The sequence below is a fragment of the Galleria mellonella genome, unplaced genomic scaffold (assembly GCF_026898425.1).
Source record: "Galleria mellonella isolate WM207_F2 unplaced genomic scaffold, CSIRO_AGI_GalMel_v1 utg800, whole genome shotgun sequence".
In the NCBI taxonomy this organism is placed as follows: domain Eukaryota; kingdom Metazoa; phylum Arthropoda; class Insecta; order Lepidoptera; family Pyralidae; genus Galleria; species Galleria mellonella.
In genome coordinates this window covers 233,720-260,179 of record NW_026442158.1, presented here as the reverse complement: position 1 = coordinate 260,179, position 26,460 = coordinate 233,720, and the positions used below count along the sequence as shown (strand labels likewise).

The following is a 26,460-nucleotide window of genomic DNA, read 5'->3' as shown; positions in this document are numbered from 1 at the left end:
ATATGAACATTGTCTCCATTTCTTTAAATTGAACGCGTCAATAACGAGCCAATCAGAAACGGACAACGCTGTGCCGGTAAATGTCATTTTCGGCATCATACGTGTATTTTTCCGGTCCTTGTCCTTTCCTTTCTTTCTCAGCTTTAGTTAGGCATTCAGAAATTACGCACGTTTATTGAGAAGTGCTGACGATTATTAAAAATGTTCAGTTCACTCAAAATAGTATTAATATTAGGTGTAATTTATTTGTGTAAGGCTGCCGAGGAAGATGTTCTCGAACTTACAGATTCAGACTTTTCCACGGTAATAGGTCAGCATGATACCGCTCTAGTCATGTTTTACGCTCCTTGGTAAGTCATTTACACCTATCTGCGAATATCGCTTTGGAAAACTATATATAAGTAGCTCATTTTCAATTAAATATACTGCCTGTAGGTGCGGTCACTGTAAAAGATTGAAACCGGAATATGCTGTGGCTGCCGGCATTCTCAAAAATGATGATACGCCAGTAGCCCTCGCCAAAGTGGACTGTACAGAAGCCGGGAAAAGCACTTGCGAGAAGTTCTCTGTGTCAGGATACCCTACTCTGAAAATATTCAGGAAGGGTGAACTATCACAAGAGTATAATGGCCCCAGAGAGTCTAGTAAGTTCCATACTCGTTCTACAATATATACAATAATTTATTCATGACAATAAAAGTAACAGCAATATGCTAAGTGTAGCTTTAAAAAAATATATAAATCTAAAAATATATTACATTAAGAATTTTCCTATATAAAAATAATCACAATGTTACAATAACCAAAAATAAATTCAAACTGTATGTATTAAAAACACAAACACAACTATGTACAACCCTTACCAATAATTAGGCTTAGGGTTACCCACAAAAAAAAGTTGTGAAATGTATTCATGTCTAAGTGGCATTGTGAAGTACATGCGTGGACATGATATCTCCAATTTGAAGGAGCTTGGACCTACTAAACCTATCTGTTCATCTTCAGATGGCATTGTCAAGTACATGCGTGCACAAGTTGGTCCCAGCTCCAGGGAACTAAAGACTGTTGCTGAATATGAAGCCTTTGTGGGCAAAGATGATGTTGTTGTAATTGGTTTCTTCGAGAAGGAAACAGATCTCAAAGGAGAGTTCCTTAAGACAGCAGATAAAATGCGTGAAGAAATCACTTTTGGACATTCCATTGTTAAGGATGTGTTGGCGAAAGCTGGTTACAAGTAAGTTTATATTATTTTCATTTACCATATGATTGATATTTTCTTTATATTTATTCACTATTTATGACCAATTGATAGCAACATATTAATTGGTCATAAATAAGAGTTAAGACTGAAATATTAACAATTACACTTATTAGTTTTTTTTTTTATAGTTGTTTTATATAGGTTTATAGGTGTTTGTTTGTTCTTAATAGGTTCATATCACAATTATGAAGAAGCTGTTCTTTGTATTAAATGTATATATTAAACAATTTCAATTCATGCAAACATAACTAATAAAGTTTCATTATTTGAAATTAAATAATATGCTATCATTTTAAACCAGGATGTCATAATGATAACATGAAACCATCACATTTGTAATGATATATATGAATGTCAAAACGTATCTGAATTATATTTCTATCTTTTTAAATTCTCATATTACCATGTCCAATTTCCATTTTTTTTTTTTAATAAAAAAGATCTTTTTAAATAATTATGACCATTTTCTACCTTTAAAATTCCATTATTCTCAAATTTAGATTATTGCACTACAATGTGACACTATGATTTAGCTATTTTATTATATACTCTTTTTTATACTTGCTAAGTATAATAAAATTATATTTAGTAAACTAACTAAAATATATAAATGTGGAGTGTATAATATATATATATAGACTTGTTTTTCATTAATTCACATAGATTTTAGAAGTAGGAAAACCAATTGAATTTTACCACTTCTAGAAAACATAACAAGTAAAAACATATACCAGATTGCATGTTACAACTTTATTATATTAGTTAGATATTTGCCTTACATCATTAAAGATTTGTCCCATTATTGACAATATTATGTCTTGAGAAGTACATAATATTTACAATAAAGTCAAATTTTAGGTAAAGAGACCAGTATCAGTAAGCACTCGACTTATCAGTAGGTTTAAGCAAAGATAAGTACTATATTATATTTTGTACTAACTTCATTGTTACTATTTAATATTTTAAAATATTTATTATCTATTTTTCACAGCTTTACTATCACAAACTTCCATTGCATTAAAATTTTAGGTATGTATAGAGAGAAATCAAAATTATTAACATTTTCTTTTATTGAGACAGTGTTATGTCTGTAAAATAGAAAATTTTTCTAAACAAGTTGAGAAATAACAAAAAGATTTGACCCTTTGATACTAACTTAAGAGTTGTATGTTGTATTCTGTATGTTGTAGTGTGTTTGTTGGTATGATATAATATGACCTTAAAATGATGCTAATTTATTTCAATTTCACATGTATATATGATCTTCATAGACATTATCTTATTAATCTTACTGATAATAAAATTGAAAAAAATAAAAATAACTAGAAGATTTCTATACACGCCAAATACAAAAAGAAATTAGAAGGCTCTTTATGAAACGCAATAGATGGCAAAACAATATTTTTTTTAGAATTTTTTTCTGTTTGTGTATATGTTTATACCAGCATCAGGCAAAAACAACTACATTAAATGGGTGTCTTTTTTTTAATTGGAACAGTTTTCACAGTTGTAATTCTTAATACGCTTAGACCTAATAGATATTAATAGAAATTAGATACACTATCTAGAAGGGGATCATTTCATTGTTTTTCCCATTTCTGAAAATATGTGGGTACCAAGTAGCGGAAAAAAAGATATTTAATTTATAATAGTATATCAAAGTAAAAGTACATAAAAAAATATTGATGTAACTTTGGAACACTTGTTCAAACATTGATCAAGATCATTTTAAAGTCAAGATAATATAAAAATATATATAAAAACATCCATAAAAATACTGAATTACCTCCACATAGTCTGTTGATTTATTATAGTTAAAGTTGCCTTAGAACATTGTTTATCAACCATTTTAATGTCGCGACCCACGAAAAAGCCAAAAAAGTTCAGAAACGATTCCATAGACTCTGACATAGAATATAATTTAAAGATTTATGGCAACATGAGCATGACTATTTGATTGACATAACAGACAAATGGACATTATAAATATGATTTTATTTCTATTGTTTTATTTTTTAACTCATTATAGCAGATTAAATATTTTTTTCGTTTATATTCTGTACCATTATGATTATTTATGATTTTAGTATAGTACAGATTAGTATCAATTTAACTTATTTAAACATATTCTTGAATACGGGAAGATTATCTATTATAAATATATAGATGCTAGGAAATATTGAGCTGTTAAAAGATGAATATGAAAATAGAAGGTTTCTTGTAAAATAAAATTATATCATGCTAGCTATATTTCGCGTATATACAGTATCCTGTATATAAAGTTAGAATATAAGCTATCCATGTGCCAAATTTCATTCAAATCCGTTCAGTATTTTTTGCATAAAAGAGTAACAAACGTCATACGTCCGTAAACAGACTTTTACATTTATAATAGCAGTAGCATTATAATAAGATTTATTTAAAAAAAAATCTATTAGGTTATTAACAGAAGGTTATTACAGACGCGTATAACTAACCTGTTTTTTAATACATATATGCATATACATATATACTGAATGCTTTTTTTATTTTACCTTATTTCATATTGTCGATAGCTTATCAACTTATCGCGCAAATGGACGCATTAATGGAATTCCGTTTTTTAATAGTTACTCCTTTAATTTTAACTACATGTTTAACATTCATTTTCCGATAATCAACATAATGTCAAATAGAGAAGAAGGTATTTTCAAATAATATTTTATCAAAAAAATATTTATATCATTAAATATTATATCATTATTTTTATCCTATTTTCCTTATCATACCAAAGCATATGCAGTCATGAGTCCTGGTAATTATAGAATTTTTATTATAATTTTCACGCTAAGCTCAAGCTGAAAATGAATAATTCAATATTAATGGTAGAAAATTATCCATAGCTAATTCACTAATAACTGTTTTTATACACGCTCCACATGCAATTTTCCGCGTTTTTACACCTATCACACTTTTATACAACAATTATTAATATCAACCTATGTTAGTAGAACAAAGATATTTCCTTTACGTTTATTGTTTAGATTCAATACGCCGTTAACAGATTTTTTCTAAATACAAACATTTATATGTTTGTATTCAACAGAGATCGAATCCGCGACCATCGAACACTAAGATGGCGTGTTAAACTACTACACTGTAAAGGTCATAAATATTTAATAATTAAATAAATAATATTTATCTATTTAATTTATTTTCAACTAACTTCAAAAAGAAGGAAGTTTTCATTCAGTTGTATTTTTTTTTGTTTGTTACTTCATAACTTCATCTGTGGTAAACCGATTTGGAAAATTCTTTTTCATCTGAAAGCATGTACCTACAGATTGGTCTAATAGAAATTTTATCAAAATCGGTTCAGTGGTTTAGTTTTAAAAATCGAAAAACTGGTTTTGCCACAATAGAGTTTAAGTTTCTAAGTTTTTGTTTTAAAACACAATTTTAATTATGCTTACCGTAATTTTCTCATAGAGCCATTCACGAAACAATTGTTAGTCACTATTGTTGTGGCAGCTATATGAAACCTTTTGTTAATCTTTTGTCACCAGGGACAATGTGGTCCTGTACCGTCCCAAGCGGCTCCAGAACAAGTTCGAAGACTCGTTTGTCGTATACAGCGGCGAACCTGAGACATACTCGCTCAAAGCTTTCATCAAGGAGAACTAGTAAGACTCATTAAACCTCTTATTAGCTTTAGTACATCTAAGATTATATAAATCAGGTAGTTTATTATAAATCTAAATGTAATAATTGTTTCTCTGTTGACAACTTGGTTATGTATAAAGAAAATACTCTTGAATCACAGTTATCTGTAAACAGAAAATAAAAAAAAAATAACCTAAAATGTCTATACGCTATTTTTTGTTTACTTTACAGGTAGTAAAAAAAAATAAGAAAAATATTATTATTATTAATTTGAAACATGAGATACAAGGGGTGTTACATATAAAAATCATAAGTACATGTTTTGCTATACGATAGGCATGTAAATGTTGGGTTTTTATTTTAGTAGTATTATCCAATCGATTTAATTAAATAGAAAAAGGGCAATGTTTTGAAGCAAAGACAAATGTGTAACATATTTCAAAAATATTGGTAGAAAGAAAAGAAAACGGGTGTTAATTCGAAATTTTCTTTCAGCCACGGTCTGGTCGGCATCCGCCAAAAAGACAATATCCCAGACTTCGGCAATCCTCTGGTTGTTGCGTACTACGACGTGGACTATGTCAAGAACCCGAAAGGCACCAACTACTGGAGGAACCGCGTGCTCAAGGTATGGTAACTGGTCATTAATACATCACAAAATAAATAAAGTTTTGTTTGTATTAAAACAATCAAATAAAAAACATTTTTGTCTAAGTATTAATAAATAAGTGTAGAAGAAAAAGGAAGTGATTTTATAATTTAAAGAAACCAGATGAATGGCATTCTTAATCCTACATGAACTCGGGGAGAGTAAGTTTGTTAATTTAGTATACTTACTCCAATACTGATAGTTTACAGATACTTCAATTAAAAGCCGGTTTCTGTAGGTGAAAGTTTTTTTTTTTTTATACAACTTAGAATGGCAAACAAGCTGACGGCCCACCTGATGGAAAGTGGTAACAGTCGCCTATAGACATGAGCAGTACCATGGACATAACAGAGTATACTGTTTCGACCATGATACCCCCCATGTGTTGCCATTCCTGAGGACTCAGGTGTTATTCCTCTGTACCCAGTAAATTCACACCATATCCCACCCTTCAAACCGAAACACAGCTGCTTCGCGGTTGAAACACGAATGGGACAGAGGTACCCAAGCAATCGACTTTTGTACAAAGTCTCCCTCTGGTAATCATGATCAAAGTATCATCATCATCATTATATTTATATTTATTATCATATTTATATTTATTAGCCTTTAACAGTCTACTGCTGGATATAAATCCCCCACTAGAGGAGTTTTGCCAGTTGTTGTCACGCTTGGCAGGCGGATTGGCAACTGCAGTTAGGCTTTTGAGATATTTTAAGAGGGCTACTGCTGCCCATCCCTCGCCCTTTCATAGTCGCCTCTTATGACACCCATGCGAAAAATTCCAAAAAGGACTGTAAAAAAAAGTTCATACAAAATGTATACAATTATTTTTAATTCCTGACGGACGACTGACAAAATCCCCAAATTTTACAGCAACTGTGCAAATGGTACTTTCAATAATTTGTTGGTACAATTTCTAAAGTGAAACCTGTATCCGTGTGCTGCGAATAATTAATAGTATATAATTCATCGCCTCCTGATTGTTAGGTTGCGAAAGAGTTGTCCGAGGTTAACTTCGCTGTGAGCGACAAGGACGACTTCACGCACGAGCTGAACGAGTATGGCATCGACTTCGCCAAGGGTGACAAGCCGGTGGTCGCTGGACGCGACGCGGACGGAAACAAATTCGTCATGACTGAAGAATTCAGGTAATAATATGGAATTATATAGGTCGCAGTTAGTTCACTAGAAATTTCCTCGTTTAACTTCACAATAGAACACAAAAAAATATCATATTAACTTAAATCCCAATGCAAAGAGTTTACAAACTGATGGGCAAATTTCAATCCAGTTTTTTTTTTTTTTTTTATTGATTGCAGTATATTTTTATCTTTAAAAGCTACTTTACTCTGAAAGTAGGAACTGGCAATGACATTGAAGTTATGGGTTCACTCACGGAAAATGTTAATCAATAGCTTCTGATTAGATTAACACCATGGACATCAAAAACTGTACATTCTAATATCATTAACAGATACTGCGCCTAACTATCCAGGTTGTCTGAAAGAGATTGATTTTAGCGATAAGGCCGCATTTTATATATGCACATTCTGTGTAAATCCTCCTTGTATATATATCTTTTGTATGCAATAAAGAGTTTATTATTATTATGCCTGCGATTGTAGTGAATATAAAATTTTACTTGTCCATATCGGACTATATAATAATATCTTATTGATAACTATAAAACAACGTCTCTAACGCAAAGCGCCAAACGCCTCTTGAAGAAGACTTCCGGATGAAGTAAAAAAAATTGTCGGAAATGGCGAACCTAATAAGTGCATTAAACTCCCATTGTACTTGTGTATAAACATCGTATTAAAAATGAACATAATTATTAAAAAATAATATAGAATATATAATTTAGTCAAATAATTGAGCTGTTTTACAAAGTTATATCAACATTCGTTTCGCTATATTAATGTCAAATCAACCGTGTTATCAATGTGTACGATACGGCTTCGTAACCTTAAAAAAAGCATATTCTTTTTAAAAAGTCGGCAGTACACATGCAATGCCTTTGGTATTGCATGTGTATTGGTGAGCCGCATGCTTGTTTGCTCCCTGTCTTATAAAATGTTTTAGATAATATTTCAGAAGTCATTGTGATGTGTTTAAAAAAATATGAGCAAAAGCATGTTGAACTGATATCTATCTATCCATAAATCCTATGTCACTGTGTTAGGTTGACTGGAAGAGATCTCTTTTAAAGATAAGTTCGCCTTTGCTAATATTGTTATTAACTTATTGTTGTTACCTGTATGTTTTAGTGCAATAAAGAATATATATATATAAATAAATAAAAATAATAATAAAATGATGTAATAAATAAAATAACAGTAAAAGTTACTTTCGCCGAGAAAAAAGTACTGTTAAATAAGGAAGTTCAAACAATGCATTTATTTATTTTACAAATGCAATAAATTTATAGTTATGATATATGGATCAAACAATTAAATCTGAACTAAGGATATAGAAATATTTCCTCTCAACATTCAATAAATTTCTTCGTAACCGCAATAGTCAAGTGCCTCTGTATAGTAGTAAGGGTAGTGAGTGACTACCTTATCAATGATTACAGTCATGAGCATATTTTTGTATGTTCATTTTTATTACACACTGTTACACGACATTAGTAATAATAAACCCTTTAATGCGTAGTAAAAGGAATATGTTAATCACGATTTTGTGAAAATCTTGTAAAAGAAATATTTCTAAGTTGCAAATGCACTGTTAATTCTTTATAACTATAAATAAATACTGCTATTGCTGGTCTATTACTATCTCTTGAATTTGAATTATGATATATTTTAATTCAACCTGCAATTTCCTCATACAATTGTTCTATATCATTGGAATTTTGATACATTCCAATTTTGTGTATTTTTCCTTAAAATGCTTATAATGTTAGTCGTGCATAATGCAAGATAACAAATTGCATCCTTACATAAATGAAATGCCTTTAATTAAGTAGGTACTTAAGGAAAAATGTAAAGAAAATTATAATTTATCACGATTTCAATGTTAACGGCTTTTATGAATAAATTTTTTAGTTATGTGAGTATAGGATAGGGCTGTCACCTGTCCGGATTTTTTTTATATATTCGTCCACGGACAACCGTTGGCTGTTTGATGGGAAGTTTTTAAAAAATATTGTCCCACAGAAACACGGTTATTTGAATACTAAGCAATAAATATAATAAAATATTTTATATAAATTTAGTACAAGCTAATTTATGTGAATTTTATTAAATATTGCAAAATAAATAAGCTACTATTTATACATATATTTTTTACTCCACTTAAAGGTCTCATGCCCATATGCTCAAACATGAAAATATGCCGCGCAAGCGACATCTCGTGAGAATAATTAGTAAATAATGATAAGTTTAAAGATGTCTAGATACTTGTATAAAATGTTACTCTGATAGAGTAACATTTTATACAAGCTATTATTCTTTCTTTTATTTATTATGTCAAGTCAAACAACAAAAACTGTAAAATAAAGCTAAAAAGTTACAAGAGTATAATTTTGTTTCCAGTATTGAAAACCTAGTGGCATTCACCAAGGATATGCTGGATGGCAAGCTGGAACCATTCATCAAATCTGAACCAGTGCCTGAAAATAACGACGGACCAGTGAAGGTGGCAGTTGGCAAGAACTTCAAGGAGCTCGTGACTGATAGCGGCAGGGATGCGCTGGTCGAATTCTACGCGCCCTGGTGTGGACACTGCCAGAAATTAGCACCTGTTTGGGAAGAACTCGGCACCAAGGTATGTAGAAGAGTAGTTGTTTTATTTTTTTTAAATAATTGAAGTTTTATAAACCAATGAGTGAGATAAGGTCGCAAATACTCTAAATACAGCCCCAAGTTTTACATTTTAAAGTAAAAGTATGTTTTTAATTTTGACATAAGATGTTTATTACAAAGGAAACAGTAGACAAATTACTCTAGCTACCCTGTCTTATGATTACATTTGTGATCTTATTAGTATAAAAAATATAATGTTTTTGCTAAATATCAGAATTATCAGAAGTCTGTGACTCCATTACTACATATATATGTGTGATTTATCTTGATCTATTTAGTATATTTATGTTTATGTATTATTATTTATATTATATATGTATGTTTATGTATTGTAATCTTATTTTTATATTTAGAATTTTTTGCATTTTGTCTGATCCCTTTTATGCATTTACTGTGTCTGATTTGCGCCATCTACCTTTCTCTCTGTACTTATCCATTCTTTATGCCAGGTTGTCTGTAAGAGATTGCTTTTAGCCTTTTTGTATATGCACATTCTGTATAAATACTCCTTGTCTACTGTGCGCAATAAAGAGTTTATTATTATTATTTATATCCAATATTCTGAATTATATTATACCGACTTCTGCCCATTACAGTATATGTCACTGGTTACCCGCCACCATATACCAATAGCTCAGACTGTATTAACATTCCATTTTCATCTCTAAATAATGTAGTCAATGACACTACTTAACTGCAGCCATTATATAATATTCTTTGTAATACACAGCTCAAAAACGAGGATGTGGACATTATAAAGATCGACGCGACCGCCAACGACTGGCCCAAGTCGCAATTCGACGTGTCCGGTTTCCCGACCATCTACTGGAAGCCGAAAGAAAAATCTAAGAAGCCAGTCAGATACAATGTGAGTACAAACAGAAGTAGTATGTATACTGAACTAGATGTTCCACTCATGCAGACATTCTTACAATCTAAAATATCAGTAGATATGTTACGTTTATGAGAAATAATAAATATTTTCTATCTCTCTATGCCGAGTGTATACAGTAGCGAAAATTATGGTTACTTGTCTAGAAAGCTAAGCAGATTCAAAACTTTTTTATCGGTTTTTTAATTTATCGAGTTTTGCTTCACCTGTGCAGGTTGCATTAATTTTGTCATAGTTTAAATTATTTTTTTTTTTAAATAAAATCTAATATATATTCCATTACAGGGTGGCAGAGCTCTTGAAGACTTCATCAAGTATGTGTCAGAGCAGGCTTCCAGTGAGCTCAGGGGCTGGGATAGAAAGGGCAATGCCAAGAAAGAAGAACTGTAAACATAATGTTGTGATGTAATACTTTCCATGAAAGATCTGTGAGTGAATGGATAGAATGTCTAGTGGTATGATTGTCTTAACAAATCACAAATTACAACTAACTTAGTGTGTCATACATTTTGTATTTGTGGTCACACTTAATTATGAATTGCTATTATTCATAACAAATGTATGTACATACCAAGTTAGGTTAGTTTTAACTTAGATTTGTCTAAATACAGTAATTTGAATGCATTTCTTACGTAATGTCAGTGGGATATTAAATAAATTAGGTTGTATTTATAATATTGTCTTTTTATTTCACTCTCCAAATAATTTCTTTACAATTATCCATTACAGACTATCGCCTAATTGTATTTATAATTTTAAAAATTTTTTGACTTCATCAATGAAATTGATAGCAGATGTAGTGTGTATATCCTTACAAATATTATAAATTGGAAACAGAGTTTATGTTACCTTATAGCACCTTGACGGCTTAGCCAATTACTATAAAATTTTGTACACACATACAATATGAGATGTAGAAGGATATAGACTACTTATCTGGTCAGTAAACATCCCAGTCACGCAGACGAAGTAGCGGATAAAAGTTAGTATATATCCATGATACATAGCATAGATAATAAGTAAAACTACAGCTACAGATAATGACTACTTGCCATAAAATAGTAAAATTGTATTCAAATTTAATTCCTTGGACGCTTACTACAAATTTTTTTGCTCTGATTACTATAAGTAATTGAAACATAATTAATCATATCTTACTTTATTAAAACATGTCTCATATTAATAATGTTTTTAAAACGCAAAAAAGGAAAAACTCAATTGGCTTTGTTTGTTTGTGTATATTCTAATATAATCGCCAATTTGGAATCAATATTTATAATACTTTTTATAATTGATAGAGTTATGCTGTTCTTATATTCATTTTATCATCTAAAAATCTGAAAATGTTTTAATGGGAATTCTGAATCAAACAATATTAGCAGATATATGTACAAAATTATTTATTATAAACTCTCTTCTTTCCACCTCTCAATCCACTCAACAATTGTGTTAACATTAGCTTCCAACTGTTCTGTGGTGTCATTCTGTAACTCCTTTACAATCTCTGGTTTATATGAAGCCTGTGCTTCTTCTAGTAGGGTTTCAAATATTTCACACTGTATATTGTCCTCTAATTTTTTACCTGTATAGCCTCTGAAAATAAAAATATACATTCAATTTTATAACATTTATTTTTATATTTTGTAGAACAGTACACTGAGAATTGTCTAGAGCAGTGTTTTTAAATTTTTTTCATCTCACAACACCCTTCCTAGACAACAATATTTTGCGAGCCTCTACTCCCTCAGGTTCTTAATCTGTGTGTATTTAATTATATTGCAAATATTAAAACAATTTTTTTTTTATAGTCAGGCATTGTTAAATACAATAAAATAAATAACTAACAAAGAATTATCTAAAACAAGCATCAATTATATTGCGAAATACCTCCATGGAAAAGCAATATGATAAATGTAGAGTTAAATAGCTAAAAAAATGTACACTGCAACCTTCCACGAGTCCCTTATAGAGGATTGGGACCTCTAGGGAGTCGCAACCTACACTTTGAAAAAAACTGCTCTAGAACATAATCGTTTCATAATATGAGAATTAAACAGTTTTTGAGCCTATTGATAATGGCAGAATTATTATGTTAAAACCATCTAAAACCATGCTAAAATCTATGATAGTATTGAAAAACCTGGTGTACTAGGAACAAACCACATTTAAAAAAGGAAGTATCTCAAATTTAAAAATTATAATTCAAATGAACTTACATTGGTCTTATTTTAAATATCAACAAGATAGTGTTGCTACCAAATTACAATTTAAATAAAATTAAAATAACAATACCTTTGTGTTAATCTGTCATAGAGTACAGTGTTGTTGGTTCTTATAACAAAAACTCCATCAAACCACCTCTCAGGGAAGAAGTCACAGCCATGGTAATCCACAATGTTACCACCATGGGTCATCATGCCTTCCATGATGTCCAGTAGCTAAAAAAAGTTATCAAAAACTATATGAACTAAATTTATTATTGCATTCTTTTATCAAAATAACTACAAGCACTTTGATCAAATTTGATTTTGGTTCATTGATAAGTGCTATTTTTTTTTATATATTTTTGTAGTTAACTTTTTATATTGTAGAGTAATAGAAACTGAAAAATAGGTGGAAAAGTCAAATAATTGACTTTCATGTCATTATTATTGAGTTTTAAAGAAATATAAAAGCACAAATTTCATACAGTTAATAATAATTTAGCTGAAATTACCTTGTCTTCGTTCAAAAATGGACACTGGTATTCTGGATCATACTCATCCAAGCAATTATGTTCTTCAGCCAATTTTGAAACTTCTCTCCAACTAAATTTGATTCTCTCTGCTAGTAAACGGGAAACTGTTGATTTACCCACTCCTGGAGTTCCTAAAACATGTATTTACTATGGCTATTAGGGATAAGAACAAAATGTATTTATGATTTAGGATTTATTATCATACATGAATAAAATAAATATGTATGATTGAGACACATTTTTCTAAACTTTTACATTTATAATATCAATAGCAAGTATTTATTTTCTATGAGCTTAATGTAAAATGCAAATTTAATTTTTTACTTTTCCTAAATATATTTATTAAGCTATTAATAATAATATTGTTTTATTATATTATAAATGAGATCCATTCACAATATTAGTGTAATTGCCTTTTTTTAAGTTTTGTAAGTCATAGAATTTCACTGTGCTTAAATAAATAAATATATGTATAGGAAGATTTAATTTTATTACCTGTTATTAAAATATTTGGGACGGTTCTTGGATAAGTAGCCATAATGATTAAAATATTGGGACAAGCCCAAACACGCGTAAATTAATACAGTATAAAATTCACTGAAATTAAAATATAAATTAGTAAAAATCAATTTACATATGCTATTTCGTTTTGGATTTTTTTATCATAAGTATGTAAAACAAAATTAGTTGCGAAACTATATAATATAGGTACACAATACACATGGTATTGAGTGCCGCTCTGTCATTGCTGTCAATGTCAGTCTGCTGTTACATATTAAACTGGCTGTAACTTCTTTAGACTGTCTCTAATCTGTGCTGTTAATATTATCATTCCTCACTCATAAAAATCGTCATTTTATTAAAAATTATTTTTCCAACATACATCTTATGCCTGTTAGGTCATTCTAACACTTTGATCTATAACTCCTTAGCTTCTTTTAATTCTCATAATAACAAAATTATAACTATGATCATTAATGGCAAAATTATTCTGTTCCTTTTTAATATCCTTATATCCTCTCTCCTTTTCTATTTGTTAGGGGCATTAAATAGGCAACACCAGGTTAGCCGCATGCTCGTTTGCCCCCTGTGTTGTAATAAAAATCTCTTGCCAAAATAAAAATAAATCTTTGACCAATTTTATTATTACACTTTTTTTTATTTATTAGTACCAAGTCTGTATCAGTAGCAATAATGACGTTTTTGTATAAATTTATGTTACCATCTCTAACTAATATTAAGAATCACCGATCCATTATGGCGTATTATGGCCATCGTGAATAAGCGTCATGACAACCAAAGTCATGACGCTATTTCAAAAACAACGTTTCATTTTAAATACTAAAATAACTAATATATATTTTGACAAGTTACGTAATAATAAAAAATTCGTGTTCAATGTAAGAATAAGTGACTTTTTACCAATAATAAAACACTAATTATTATTTATATAGTCAATGAGTATGTATACCTGGGGGTCCAAATGAGTGTCAAACAAATCAACCGACGAATCCATTTATGGCAGTCAAGACTTCCAACTGACGGGAAATGATTATATATATATATATATATATATACAGGATTTACCTATTTAGTTAGTTTTATATTTAAAATGTAACATTTATTTTGAAATAAATTATTATTATTATATATATATATATATATATATATATATATATATATATATACACAGCAAAAGAGATAAATAATATAGAATGATAATTTATTTACAAAAGCACAAAAAAAAACAAATATAATACACAGTAAAAGAGATAAAAGAAAGAAAATAGAAAAGCACAAAACAAAAAAAAAAAAATATATACAGTTTCCTGTTAAAATGCCACCTTTTAAAATACAAATAGTTTTAGTGATACTATAGTTACATGTAATATTATAATTGCAAATAGGAGTAATTCTCTTATCTATATATAGGTAGGTGTACACTTTTTAGAAATTAATACATATTTTTTGGCGCTGATTAATTCGGCTCCAACTATTGTTTAATGCTCCAATATGAATTTGCATTACTCGTCAGTTAAAAAAAAAAATTTAAAACTAAACTAGAACAAAAAAGAAAACGAAATCTAATATTGTATTTCACTTTCAGGTTTTATACATTTAAAACCTCTGCCAACTCTTATTATAACCTAGTTATTACTTTCTCTGTCTGTGGCAGATATATATATATTTTTTTATTTCAGCAATTTTGAGGTTATCACTTTTTATTTAATGAATTGATATTTATTGAAATCTATTTTTCAATTGGTTTTAATTTTGCCACATAATTTAATAAGCTTTAAAATAATGTTCAGCGTATTTCTATATAGTGTGTATTTTTATTAGATGACCGCACACTATGCGAATCTATAAACCCCGTGGAATAACAAGAGGACAAATTGCTTTGGTCACAATTTTGGGAGTATTTGGTGGAGTATATATCTGGAAACCGCTCTTTGAAGAACATTATCCGAGACAGAAGAAACAAGTAGCGGAAGTTATAGAAACTGAAACGCATTAAGCATGGGAAAATTTAAGATCTCGAGTGCCACTCCATTGTCGAAAACTTTTATGGCTATATCTGTAACAACTGCTTTAGTGATATGTCATAGATGGTTTTATGCACCATATGTGAAAAAACAAAGGTATAGACAGGCTGAAGAATGGGCTAATATGATTATAGAACAAGAAGAAAGAGAGGAAGCTGAACGGATTAATAGTTCTTATTAGTTTATTATAATGTAAATAGTAGAAAGTAATAAAATAAATAGTAATTGTAATATATTTATTTATTTGTATTTTAAAACTTAATTTTACATTAATTGGAAAATTTTATATAGTGAACACTACACTTATTACTTTAATATTAATTTTTATTTAACTCTATTACAACAAAAACAAAAATATGCATTGGTAAATTAGAAAATTGAATTACACATCAACTCTATAAACAAGTAATACTTAAAATATATAAATTACTTATATACCTAGATAAAGACCTATTTATTATTTTGAAATACTTCAAACAAATGTATAAGAGACTTAATAACAAATTCCTGTTTGGTTACTATATTATACTATATATTTTTATATGCAACTGAGAATGGCAAACATATATACTTCATTGAAAGTGGTAACCATTGCTTATAGATATAAACAGTACAATGGACATAACATAGTATATTGTGTTGCCTATAATACCCCTCATCTGTTGCTATTCCTAAGGACTAACATGTTATGCCACTGTACTTTGTAATTTCATTGCCATATTCCACCCTTCAGACCACAATAGCTATACAAACACAAATGGGAAAGAGGTACCTAAGCTGATAACTTTTTTTTACAAATTCTCCCTTTGGTTATACTTAGGATGTTTACATCCAGAAATAAAGAATCACTGCTAGATAATAGGAACCGCTGCCTGATCAATAGCTAATAATTTATGTTACAGTTTTTTTAATGTCATCCTATCCATCCTTAAATTGAGGGGTACCATGAACATCCTATCCTATTGGCTTGCTTGAACAACACAGGACATTTCTCCTGTGTTATTTATGTCTAATCTAACCTAACTAAACTCACCATTAAGGGTAATTTTTTCCGTGGGAAAAAAGGGGCAGGGGGAAGGGGTATAAGAACAATAGTTTCAGACTAGAATTTACTACAGGGGAGGAATTGTTTGTAATGAGTACAGTGGACCCGTTACCAGCAATATACAACATCAAGACCTTTATGTGGTCCCACTGGAAACATATTTAATTCTTGCCTACATTGTAACCTTTAAGAAAAGAGCATAATTATTTCTTTTTAAAAGACCAGTAGTACACCTGCAGTTCCTTCGATCTTGCGGGTGATTCTGAGCGGTGGTAATCTTTTGCCATCAGGTGAGCCGCATGCTCGTTTACTCCCTGTGTTATAAAAAATTCTATTTTCATCTCTATTAAAAAAAATAAAAACGAATTTACGATTTTATTCCCCAAAATAGAAAACCTTACAGAATACAAATAAAATTTTGTTCCCAAAAAAAAAAACAAACTTCAGTTGTGACGAAATCAATTATTTCGTATATTACTAAACTATTGAACCGATTTTATTTTTTTATTATTATTTTATTTGACAAAAAAACAAAGTTACAAACAAGATGCAATGGGCCTCACACTAGGCGAACCTGTATCGTGTGCACCCGACAAAGATTAACAAATCACAAATGTGTTATAATAAAATGTACATAGTGGGCGAGTATTAATATAAAATTAAAATTGAAATAGTGAAAAAAGTAATAAAATCAACAATATAGATACAGAAGCAATTATAAAACACTAATAATATATTCCCTTAAGAGAAGCGAAGTTGAGTAAATGAATGTGGGAATGTTCGTGAGTATGTGTGAATGTGTGTTGTGTAATCCAAATCCATTTACAACTGACAGAGTTATAAGGTTTTTAACATCATCAACTCGGTACTGAACTAACGAAGATTAGTCATTTGAAGGCGTTCATTAGCTTAAGGTTATTTTTAAGAGAGGGAGTGTTTCTGGTGCTGGCCTCTTTAAAAATACATGTAAATATTTTAACCTGTGATTATGTTACCTGCATTCTACACTAACATAATATTATGCGTACCTATATTCGGTTCGTCATCCGTCAGGAACTCCCCGGATTTGTACTAGTTTAAAGGGCGTCCGGCAAGGGTTTTTGAAAAGTTAGACTTTTGTTGTCAGGGGAAATCCAAAAGTAGGCAATCAATTGAAATAAATATAAGTTACAAATTCATCCAAATTAACCCGCATTCAAGAAGGCTTTGTAAAATAGTTGACGACTGAACGCCCCCACTGTTTTCTGAATATTTTTTCAGAAGTGTCCGGGTAAAAAACCATATTTCACCCAAAATTCGTCCGAGATTTTTGCCGTGTTTATCCGGTGTCAATAATTTAAGCGATGGTAGCCCTATGTAAATAGGTATCATCTCCCTACTTGTTCCACTTTCTCCAACAAGATATTGCTACATTCTATTCTACACTGACATATGATATTGTTATTGTTGCTTTGTACTTAGTTGTCACGGTTCTCGGCGAACACTTGTTGCTTATTTAATTTGTATCAACTTATTAATTTAGAGAACTGTGGGCAAAGACGTGTCTTAGATTACATATGGGCCTCTTTTAAGGGACCAGGCCTCATCTGGAAAAAATTAAAAATCTGGAAAATTCTTATGGCGGAAAGGGATTGTTAATAATGGAATCATACAATCCCATCGTTTACAATGTCAGTTCGACCTCCACGCGATTGCCCCGGAAACCAGAGTGGTTAATTCTTGAATTAATTACAATGGACTTACTGACCTGCTTTCATTCTCACCTATCATCACTCACTGGTGTCCCGCCATTCACTACTGATAACGGAGGCGAGTTTTCACCTATAAAAAAGACCTTACGGCTATAGATATAGAAGAGGTTTATGTTCAGCAATGGACAACTATAGTCTGAAATGATTATCACTAGTACTAGGTATATGATCCATGTGATATTGTATAATTGTACTTACTTATCCTAGACCGTAAATTTCAGGGTCAAAACGAAAAGTAATCCCATAAAAACTGTCTATGATAATCTTAATGACTGAATTAAGAATAATAAATCCTAAACAATACTATAAGAATAAAGACTAGGTTATTTACTCTTATACTACTACCTTACTATTTTAAAGCCGGTTCTGATAATGATATAGAAGTTACACCAGTACCTAGTTTATAATTGATGGATTGATAATTGTATAAAGATGGTAATATACCTATGTTCTACATATTATGGTAGTTCAATAACCTCTCCGGAGTAGCTATTTACTTCGTGACAGTTTTTAATAAATTCGTCTGATCTCCCTCCTGCCATACGTTTCTGATATATTGATGTACTTTGCATAGGTAATCTTTTATTATTATTACCTAAGTACTAAGAGCTGTACATTAATATTTAGTAAGTAATCAATCAGGCAAGTACTAGAAATGTGTAGGTAACTAAGTTAGCATACCTAATATCAGCTAACAGATTTTTTTTAAATAAACATGATTGGTTTTTGTAAATTAAAATTATGAAACAAATTGAGAAAATACCATAAACTCGATCCCAATCTCGACTTACAATACAGGGCTTAGGATTCAAATATTTTTAGAAAAAAAATATATACATAATACATACCACCTTCCTGAATATCAAGCTTGATTAATTGATATACAATACAACGATGTTGACTGTCGATAAATATGGAAAAAACCAACCAAGCACGTACTGGTTAGCACATGACGTAGGGTTCTGTAGATAAGGACCACAAGAAAATAATGAAAGGCAAATTGATTCTTGATTTATTTATATTCACATCCATATCACAGGGGATAAAATTATATATGTAGATACTTAACGTCTTATAATAAACACAAGAGCAAATTATCGGATTTTTCCGTTACGGAATTTTAACTTAGTAACCTATGAGTTATTACAGCAAACTTTTCAATTAAAAGGAGTCATCAAAATTAATATTTTCAAAAATTTACAGCAAAATTGTTAGTTTATGAATTCTTTAAATTTGTTGTAAATTAATAGATATTCTTTATATTATTGTATATTAATAGTAAATTTTTTTCACGTGGGAGTCTGCGCGAAGACATAAATATAGCTTTTAACCATACTTAAAAACAATAGTTAAATTTGTCTCACTTGGTTTAGAATAAATAAGGTACCTACCTTAATAATGAATAACAATAAGTTAATAAATAGGTATTTATTAACTTGATTTTATAATATTAAATTGACATAATTTTTATTGCAATTAGGTAGGTATGAGATTTTAGATTTTTCCTAATATTCTGAACAATGAGACCAATTCTGAATCACCTTTACGTGATAGCTCGATAAGTGGACTAAACGATTTTAGATGCTTGCACATAGAGCAATAAATTTTCCAAAAGGCGGGAGACTAAAAACTTTGTTAAGCAGTTGTACTTTATGGCCGTTTCGGTTTAAAATGGTGCAGTCAAATCATAAAATATGAAATATACCATCTTAATTGGTTATATGGTAACAATCATGTCTGCGATGTTCATGATTAGGCGACATTATGTAGTATATATATATGTAGACAGTATGTATTAGTTCATGATTAGTTGGCAGGGGAAAGGAATTGTTAGTAACGCGGATTACAAGTTCCATTGCCAACAATATATCCTAACAGGTCGACCTCCCCGTGATCCCCCCCTGAAAACCATCGTGCCACCAATTTCAAGTGTATTCGTCACGATGGGCTAACTGACCTGCCTTTTCATTCTCACTTATGGCCCGCCAGCGTATACCGTTAGCGCAGGCGAGGTTACCATTCCATTAAAAAAAAAACTTCATCCGTAGCCTTCAGCTACAAGTACATTATTATTACTTAGTACGCGTGTATTTCAGTAGAAAAAGTAATAAACCATTTTTAAAGAGCGTGTCAAGATAAAACGCACGAGATTTTATGATAGATCTTCAGGAATACAACAGTGAAAACTGTATCAAATTTGATGCAGTAGATTTTATGTGATGACGGTATACATTAAATTTCAAAAAAAATGTTTTGGCTTTATTGCTCTTATATTTACTCTTCATTACAACAGTTGAATAGATTTAGTGAATGGATGTTATATCCTAACACAAGATGTAGTAATCACTATTAAAAAACCTAACTGGTTTTTTTTTTAAATGGATGATAATGGAATGGTAATCCCGTCTGCGGTAACGGTATACCAGTGAGGGATTATAAGTGAGAATGTAGAGGCAGGTCAGTTCGCCTATCGTGATGAATTCATTGGGAATAGAACACGAGTTTTCAAGGGGAACCGCGAAGTCAAGCTGATGGGGTGTATTGCTAGTAATGGGGCTACTGATCCCAATTATAAACAATCCCTTTTTCCCCCACCTAACTGGGTTGCTAAGTCGCTTGCTAAGCATGGCAACTACTGGAAAAACCTCTCAAGGAGGGTTATGTTCAGCAGTAGACAGAGTTGATAAAAGGATGATTTTGTTTAAATTTTTGACGTATTCATTTGCATTGCTTACAGCACAGGATTAAAAGAAATATAAAAACAAAAATAATATAAATACAAAAAGAAAATAATCAAAGTAAGCATTTTTTTTCCTATCATATTGTGTGGCATAATAACAAAAAATATCTATGAGAAAGGGGAAATAAAAAACAAGTATATTTTTATTATTGGAGGCTACGTTTATTCTATGAATTTTTACATTTTAGTTGCAGTCATAACAAAATATTTCAGATATATGTATAACCTTATAAATTATAAAATAATGTTACATACATTATAAGCCTTGTAAAAAATATAGAAAAGGAATGAGATGTAGCCCTTTTTTCCTTCTGAACACCTTTCGGTGAATGAAGTATCGCAGTTGTATGAAAAATTGTGCTGTTAACAGTGCTAGCTACTTCTTGCCCTTGGTGGCCTTTTCGGCGGCTTTGGTGACCTTGCCACCGCCAGCCTCCTTGAAGTTGACAGCCTTGATGACACCTACAGCAACTGTTTGCCTCATGTCACGGACAGCAAAACGTCCGAGGGGTGGGAACTCTTGGAAGGATTCCACACACAAGGGCTTGGATGGAACTAAGTTAACAATAGCTGCATCACCAGACTTAATGGATTTAGGGTTATCTTCAGTAGATTTACCAGTACGACGGTCAACCTTTTCTTTGATTTCGGCAAATTTGCAAGCAATGTGGGCTGTGTGGCAATCAAGTACAGGTGTGTATCCATTTGAAATTTGTCCAGGGTGATTGAGTACAATAACTTGTGCAGTGAAGTCTGCAGCTCCCTTGGGAGGATTGTTCTTTGAGTCACCAGCAACATAACCACGGCGCAACTCCTTAACAGAGACGTTCTTTACGTTGAAACCAACATTGTCACCAGGAACAGCCTCTTGGAGAGCTTCGTGGTGCATCTCCACAGACTTAACTTCAGTTGTAATGTTAGCAGGAGCAAAGACAACAATGGTACCAGGCTTGAGAACACCAGTCTCAACACGTCCCACGGGCACTGTACCAATACCACCAATTTTGTAGACGTCCTGGAGGGGTAGACGAAGGGGCTTGTCTGTGGGGCGGGCTGGGGGTAAGATGGCATCAAGAGCCTCAATGAGGCACTTACCTTCAGCCTTGCCCTCTTTACGCTCAACATTCCATCCCTTGAACCAGGGCATTTTTGTAGATGGCTCAAGCATGTTATCTCCGTGCCATCCAGAAATAGGGACGAAAGGAACAGCAACTGGGTTATAACCAATCTTCTTGATGTAGCTGCTTACTTCTTTCTTGATTTCTTCGTAGCGGTTCTCGCTGTAAGGTGGTTCGGTTGAGTCCATTTTGTTGACACCGACAATCAGTTGCTTGACACCCAAAGTATAAGCCAATAGGGCGTGCTCGCGGGTCTGTCCATTCTTGGAGATACCAGCTTCGAACTCACCGACACCACCAGCAACGATCAACACGGCGCAATCGGCTTGCGATGTTCCTGTAATCATGTTCTTGATGAAATCGCGATGTCCGGGGGCATCGATGATGGTGACGTAGAACTTGGCGGTCTCGAACTTCCATAGGGCGATATCGATGGTGATACCACGCTCGCGCTCAGCCTTGAGTTTGTCCAACACCCAGGCGTACTTGAAGGAACCCTTACCCATTTCCTGGGCTTCCTTCTCGAACTTCTCGATGGTACGCTTGTCAATACCACCGCACTTGTAGATCAAGTGACCGGTAGTGGTCGACTTGCCAGAGTCGACGTGACCAATAACGACGATGTTGATGTGAGTCTTTTCCTTTCCCATGTTGGGTTAGTCTAGAACAAAATAAAAAAGAATATTAATTTATTGTTATTATTGTAATGTTGATTGGTATAGCACCGGCATCGGCAAGGTCGATGCAAACTCATGTACGGTGAGGCCGGCAATATGGCGGCCGCATGGCCGCCTCGCCCTATCTTGACATTTCACAATGGATGTCAGCCATTACACTAAATGCGTGGAAAATTGTAATTAATTTCAGAAATTTCGCTAAAAATAAGACATAAACCATTAAATTAACATTGCAATAGATTCATTTCTATAGAAATATGTAAAACAAGAAGATTAAACACCACGTGGTAGTGACTGAGCAATGAGCCGGTCTCTGCATCGTGTGATTTGTGTGACGCGTAAGCACATCGTGGAACTTTTGAAATTGGAATATTTTCTAAGAGAACTGTAATATTAATTAACAGAAACAAATGCAAAGCAAATTACTATTTTAAATGATAATTAAATATCTAAAAACTAGACATCCAGTAAAAAAAATATTACACCACAATAATAAAGATTGGGAATATGATATTATTTAAAAAACGTATGATACTAACACGTTAAAAAAATACTAAAATATTATTAAGTTCACTTTTTAACACTGCACTTAAATTCTTCTGACACTCACCACGGATTACAATCAGCGTGTAATTGCCGAGAAAGACTCCAACAGAATGGACGAGAAATGGTTTTTCTTTCAGCTGGAAGTAAAAGAGTCATTTCCGGTATCCAGTGTAGCCATAGCATATTTTTTATTTCCCATTTTTTTTACTCTGTATTATATTGTGATTTTAGTAGAGAATTCGCACTACTTCCTGATATAAATAAAAATAATCAAAAATAGTAAAATAGTACCTTATTAGATGGACGCAGTTCCTCTTTGTGGTATTCGCTATATTTTACTTGTAGTGCAACTTACCTATCACTACACGTGCTGTAAAGTTATGACGTGATAAATTCAATTTGAAAATTTCGTTAAAGTACTATTTAATTAAATTGTGTTCCACAAAGAAAATCGACTTCAATTCTAGCAAAATTAGTTATTACTGAACCGATTTTAATTAAATCTCTATTACACCAATCTGTATGTATATCCTTTCAAATAAAAAAAGAATCTTCATTTTTGAATCGGTTTATAACTGACTGAGTTATGAAGTAAAAATAATGAAAAAATATATAATTGAAAACTTCCTCCTTTTTGATGTCGGTTGAAAATACAAATAACAAGCTGTTGCCCGCAGCTTCGCTCGCGTTTAAGTAAGGAAATGTGATTCTGTGTAAGTCTGTGATTTTTAAAATAAGAAGCAAGAAATTTCGTCTTGGTTTGATATTTTTACTTTTCTTTTATTATACAGAGTGTTATTTTAATTAACCTGCTAAAGCAATACTTTTTATTTATATGAATTTTACTATGCCAGTGAAGTTTGTAAACAGTTGACAAATTTCTTGTACCTAGAAGTAGTACCAAAAAGTAAATTTGAAGCAGATCAGCCTATCTTTTTTTATATTGATATTTTCATCCTATTTTTCCGTTAATCATTGAATTTCTAGAAACGACGAAAGTTGTATATATTTATTTTTACTGAAAAACTTTAATAATAAATTTCATTCTTCTTATTTCGAAAATGATTTTTAACCAGAAACTTGTATATGAAATTTCATGCTTCTAACTTTGAAAAGATCGGCTTTTCATATAACCGTTTATCCCTTATTTTATTTTTAGGGGTAATAATTTCTTTTTCATATATAATATTGAACAAAACACGATACATGTTCCGGATCACCGCTTTCATAAATAAACTGTAAATAGTTTATAATATTAATATTCTCTTAATAGAAATAGTTAACAATATTTTAATATTTTATGAAAGGATAGTTTCGAATAGTTTATAACAATAACGTTTGTGTTTATAAAATAATTCATAGAATAGTTTATAGTTTCGTAAAATGATTTTGTAAAATAGTGATAGAGACAGAAAAAATAGATAAAGATAGCTGATATACATTTATAGTGATTGGCTACTAACCTAACCTAATCTCGTATCAGGTTGGGAATAGTGATTTGAATGAGTACAAATTTTATAGCTTATAACTTTAATCGTATTTTTTATATGTTAATTGAATAAATATAATAATAAATGGATGATAAATACAAAATATATAGTGAATAGTACCCGATAGTAATAGTTTATAGCATAAGCATAGAATAAGTTAAGAAAAATAAAGTTTTTCTTTTATTGTGTTTTACTTTCCCAGAAATATAGCATAAGCATAGAATAAGTTAAGAAAAATAAAGTTTTTTTCTTATTGTGTTTTACTTTCCCAGAAAAATAGTTGTAACAGCAAAAATAGACTAGTACAGCAAATAGGCCCCAATTGGGGCAAATTCCTGAAAAACAGGAAAATAGTTAACAGAATTTAAATAAGCCATAATAGGGCCTATAATAGGTTATATAGGTGTCAAATAGATACAATAGATAAATATAGCATAGAATTGTACCTAGAAATAGGAAAAACATTGTAATGTGCGTTGCGCGGTAGTTCTCCATCGACTGACTCGCGGCCCCGCTCTCTGCAAAATATATTTAGGAAGGAGAATGGGGTCATATAAAAGCCGCGACTCGCGGAATCGCAATTTTTTGTAAACCGCACGCCGCGGAGCGCACAAAGTATGATACAAAGGTTGTTTATAAGAATGTCCACCACCTAGAGTAAGTCCTGTGTCGAAACCTGTAAGAATAGTAATAGTAGAATAAAAATGCATAGAGGGGGTGAGGAGACTAGTTTGCCGCTGGTCCGATGGCCAGCGGCCATAGTAGCGTATAAAAATAGGGCCAAAATTCATAGCGCCAGTGACCTCTTAAGAGAGCGAACAACAACAGCAAGAAATCGCGAAAACAGTCTGCTCAACTCACCATAGTTGAAGAATCATTCGCTTCATTTCATTTCATCTCATCGAGCCCCATCGCCATCTCCGTCTTTCGATCTTCACATCACCCATCATCGTGTTCGTCGTCGTCCTTCTAAGGACGACATATAGTGGTGCTGTAGCACCTGGTCCTGCACACAACGCGCCTGCGGCGAAGACTGAAGCCTTTCTGTGCGCCCACTGTGCAAAGTACTCTCTTTTCTCGAGTAAGATAGGTCGACGTCCGGGCGTACCAGCGCCCCGGTGGCTGCCGACTCGCCTTCCGACACTCGGAGGCAGCGACCTGCACATCACAAGTGGCGAAAGAAACTGCATATCAATTAGTTGTACAGTTTTTTTTCGAATACAAGCAGATTTCGTCCTTCGACGAAATACAGGTCGTGTGAAATAGACGAAGTGACATTACGCACTGGGCTGTTGTAAGGAAAGCTATTATTTTTTCAAGTGCAACTTTCAAATCCTATATCTTTCTCATTTGTAGAGATAATTGAATGTTTCTTTCAGATATTTGTTTAATTCTACTTATATTTTTATAATTTATTAAAAAAATTTAGGCTTCCTGAAAAATAATTTCATAAACGCCAATGATTCTTGATCTCATTTAATTTTTTTGTAAGATCATCAAACAGCTTTGGCACTTATAAATGACTTCGAAAAAGAGGAGGTTTTAAGTTTC

General features: G+C 31.7%; 3 protein-coding genes across 3 annotated transcripts; 1 reads left to right on the top strand and 2 right to left on the bottom strand.

Moving 5' to 3' along the window:
- Window positions 1–83: 83 nt before the first annotated feature.
- Window positions 84–10,934, top strand: LOC113518110 (protein disulfide-isomerase A3). The gene is made up of 9 exons (XM_026902880.2): window positions 84–350; window positions 436–644; window positions 1,006–1,234; window positions 4,807–4,923; window positions 5,399–5,531; window positions 6,543–6,703; window positions 9,098–9,329; window positions 10,098–10,235; window positions 10,545–10,934. The coding sequence occupies exons 1-9, from the start codon at window positions 202–204 to the stop codon at window positions 10,647–10,649; spliced, it is 1,473 nt and encodes a 490-aa protein (XP_026758681.2). The 5' UTR covers window positions 84–201; the 3' UTR covers window positions 10,650–10,934.
- Window positions 10,935–11,642: 708 nt separating this feature from the next.
- LOC113518111 (adenylate kinase isoenzyme 6) lies at window positions 11,643–13,749 on the bottom strand. Its single transcript, XM_026902881.3, has 4 exons — window positions 13,492–13,749; window positions 12,976–13,127; window positions 12,552–12,697; window positions 11,643–11,852 (listed from the first exon to the last, which is right to left on the bottom strand). The coding sequence occupies exons 1-4, from the start codon at window positions 13,532–13,534 to the stop codon at window positions 11,663–11,665; spliced, it is 531 nt and encodes a 176-aa protein (XP_026758682.1). The 5' UTR covers window positions 13,535–13,749; the 3' UTR covers window positions 11,643–11,662.
- A 7,467-nt stretch (window positions 13,750–21,216) lies between these two features.
- Window positions 21,217–22,861, bottom strand: LOC113518486 (elongation factor 1-alpha). Its single transcript, XM_026903443.3, has one exon. The coding sequence runs from the start codon at window positions 22,844–22,846 to the stop codon at window positions 21,455–21,457; it is 1,392 nt and encodes a 463-aa protein (XP_026759244.2). The 5' UTR covers window positions 22,847–22,861; the 3' UTR covers window positions 21,217–21,454.
- Window positions 22,862–26,460: the final 3,599 nt, after the last annotated feature.

Bases quoted from the DNA above. Each gene is read 5' to 3' on its own strand.
- LOC113518110 (XM_026902880.2), top strand. From the start codon at position 202: ATGTTCAGTTCACTCAAAATAGTATTAATATTAGGTGTAATTTATTTG. The intron at 4,924-5,398 runs GTAAGACTCATT...ATTTTCTTTCAG, and splicing joins GCTTTCATCAAGGAGAACTA to CCACGGTCTGGTCGGCATCC. The intron at 6,704-9,097 runs GTAATAATATGG...TTTTGTTTCCAG, and splicing joins GTCATGACTGAAGAATTCAG to TATTGAAAACCTAGTGGCAT.
- LOC113518111 (XM_026902881.3), bottom strand. From the start codon at position 13,534: ATGGCTACTTATCCAAGAACCGTCCCAAATATTTTAATAACAG. The intron at 13,128-13,491 runs GTAATAAAATTA...TACATGTTTTAG, and splicing joins CCCAAATATTTTAATAACAG to GAACTCCAGGAGTGGGTAAA. The intron at 12,698-12,975 runs GTAATTTCAGCT...AACTTTTTTTAG, and splicing joins CATTTTTGAACGAAGACAAG to CTACTGGACATCATGGAAGG.
- LOC113518486 (XM_026903443.3), bottom strand. From the start codon at position 22,846: ATGGGAAAGGAAAAGACTCACATCAACATCGTCGTTATTGGTCACGTC.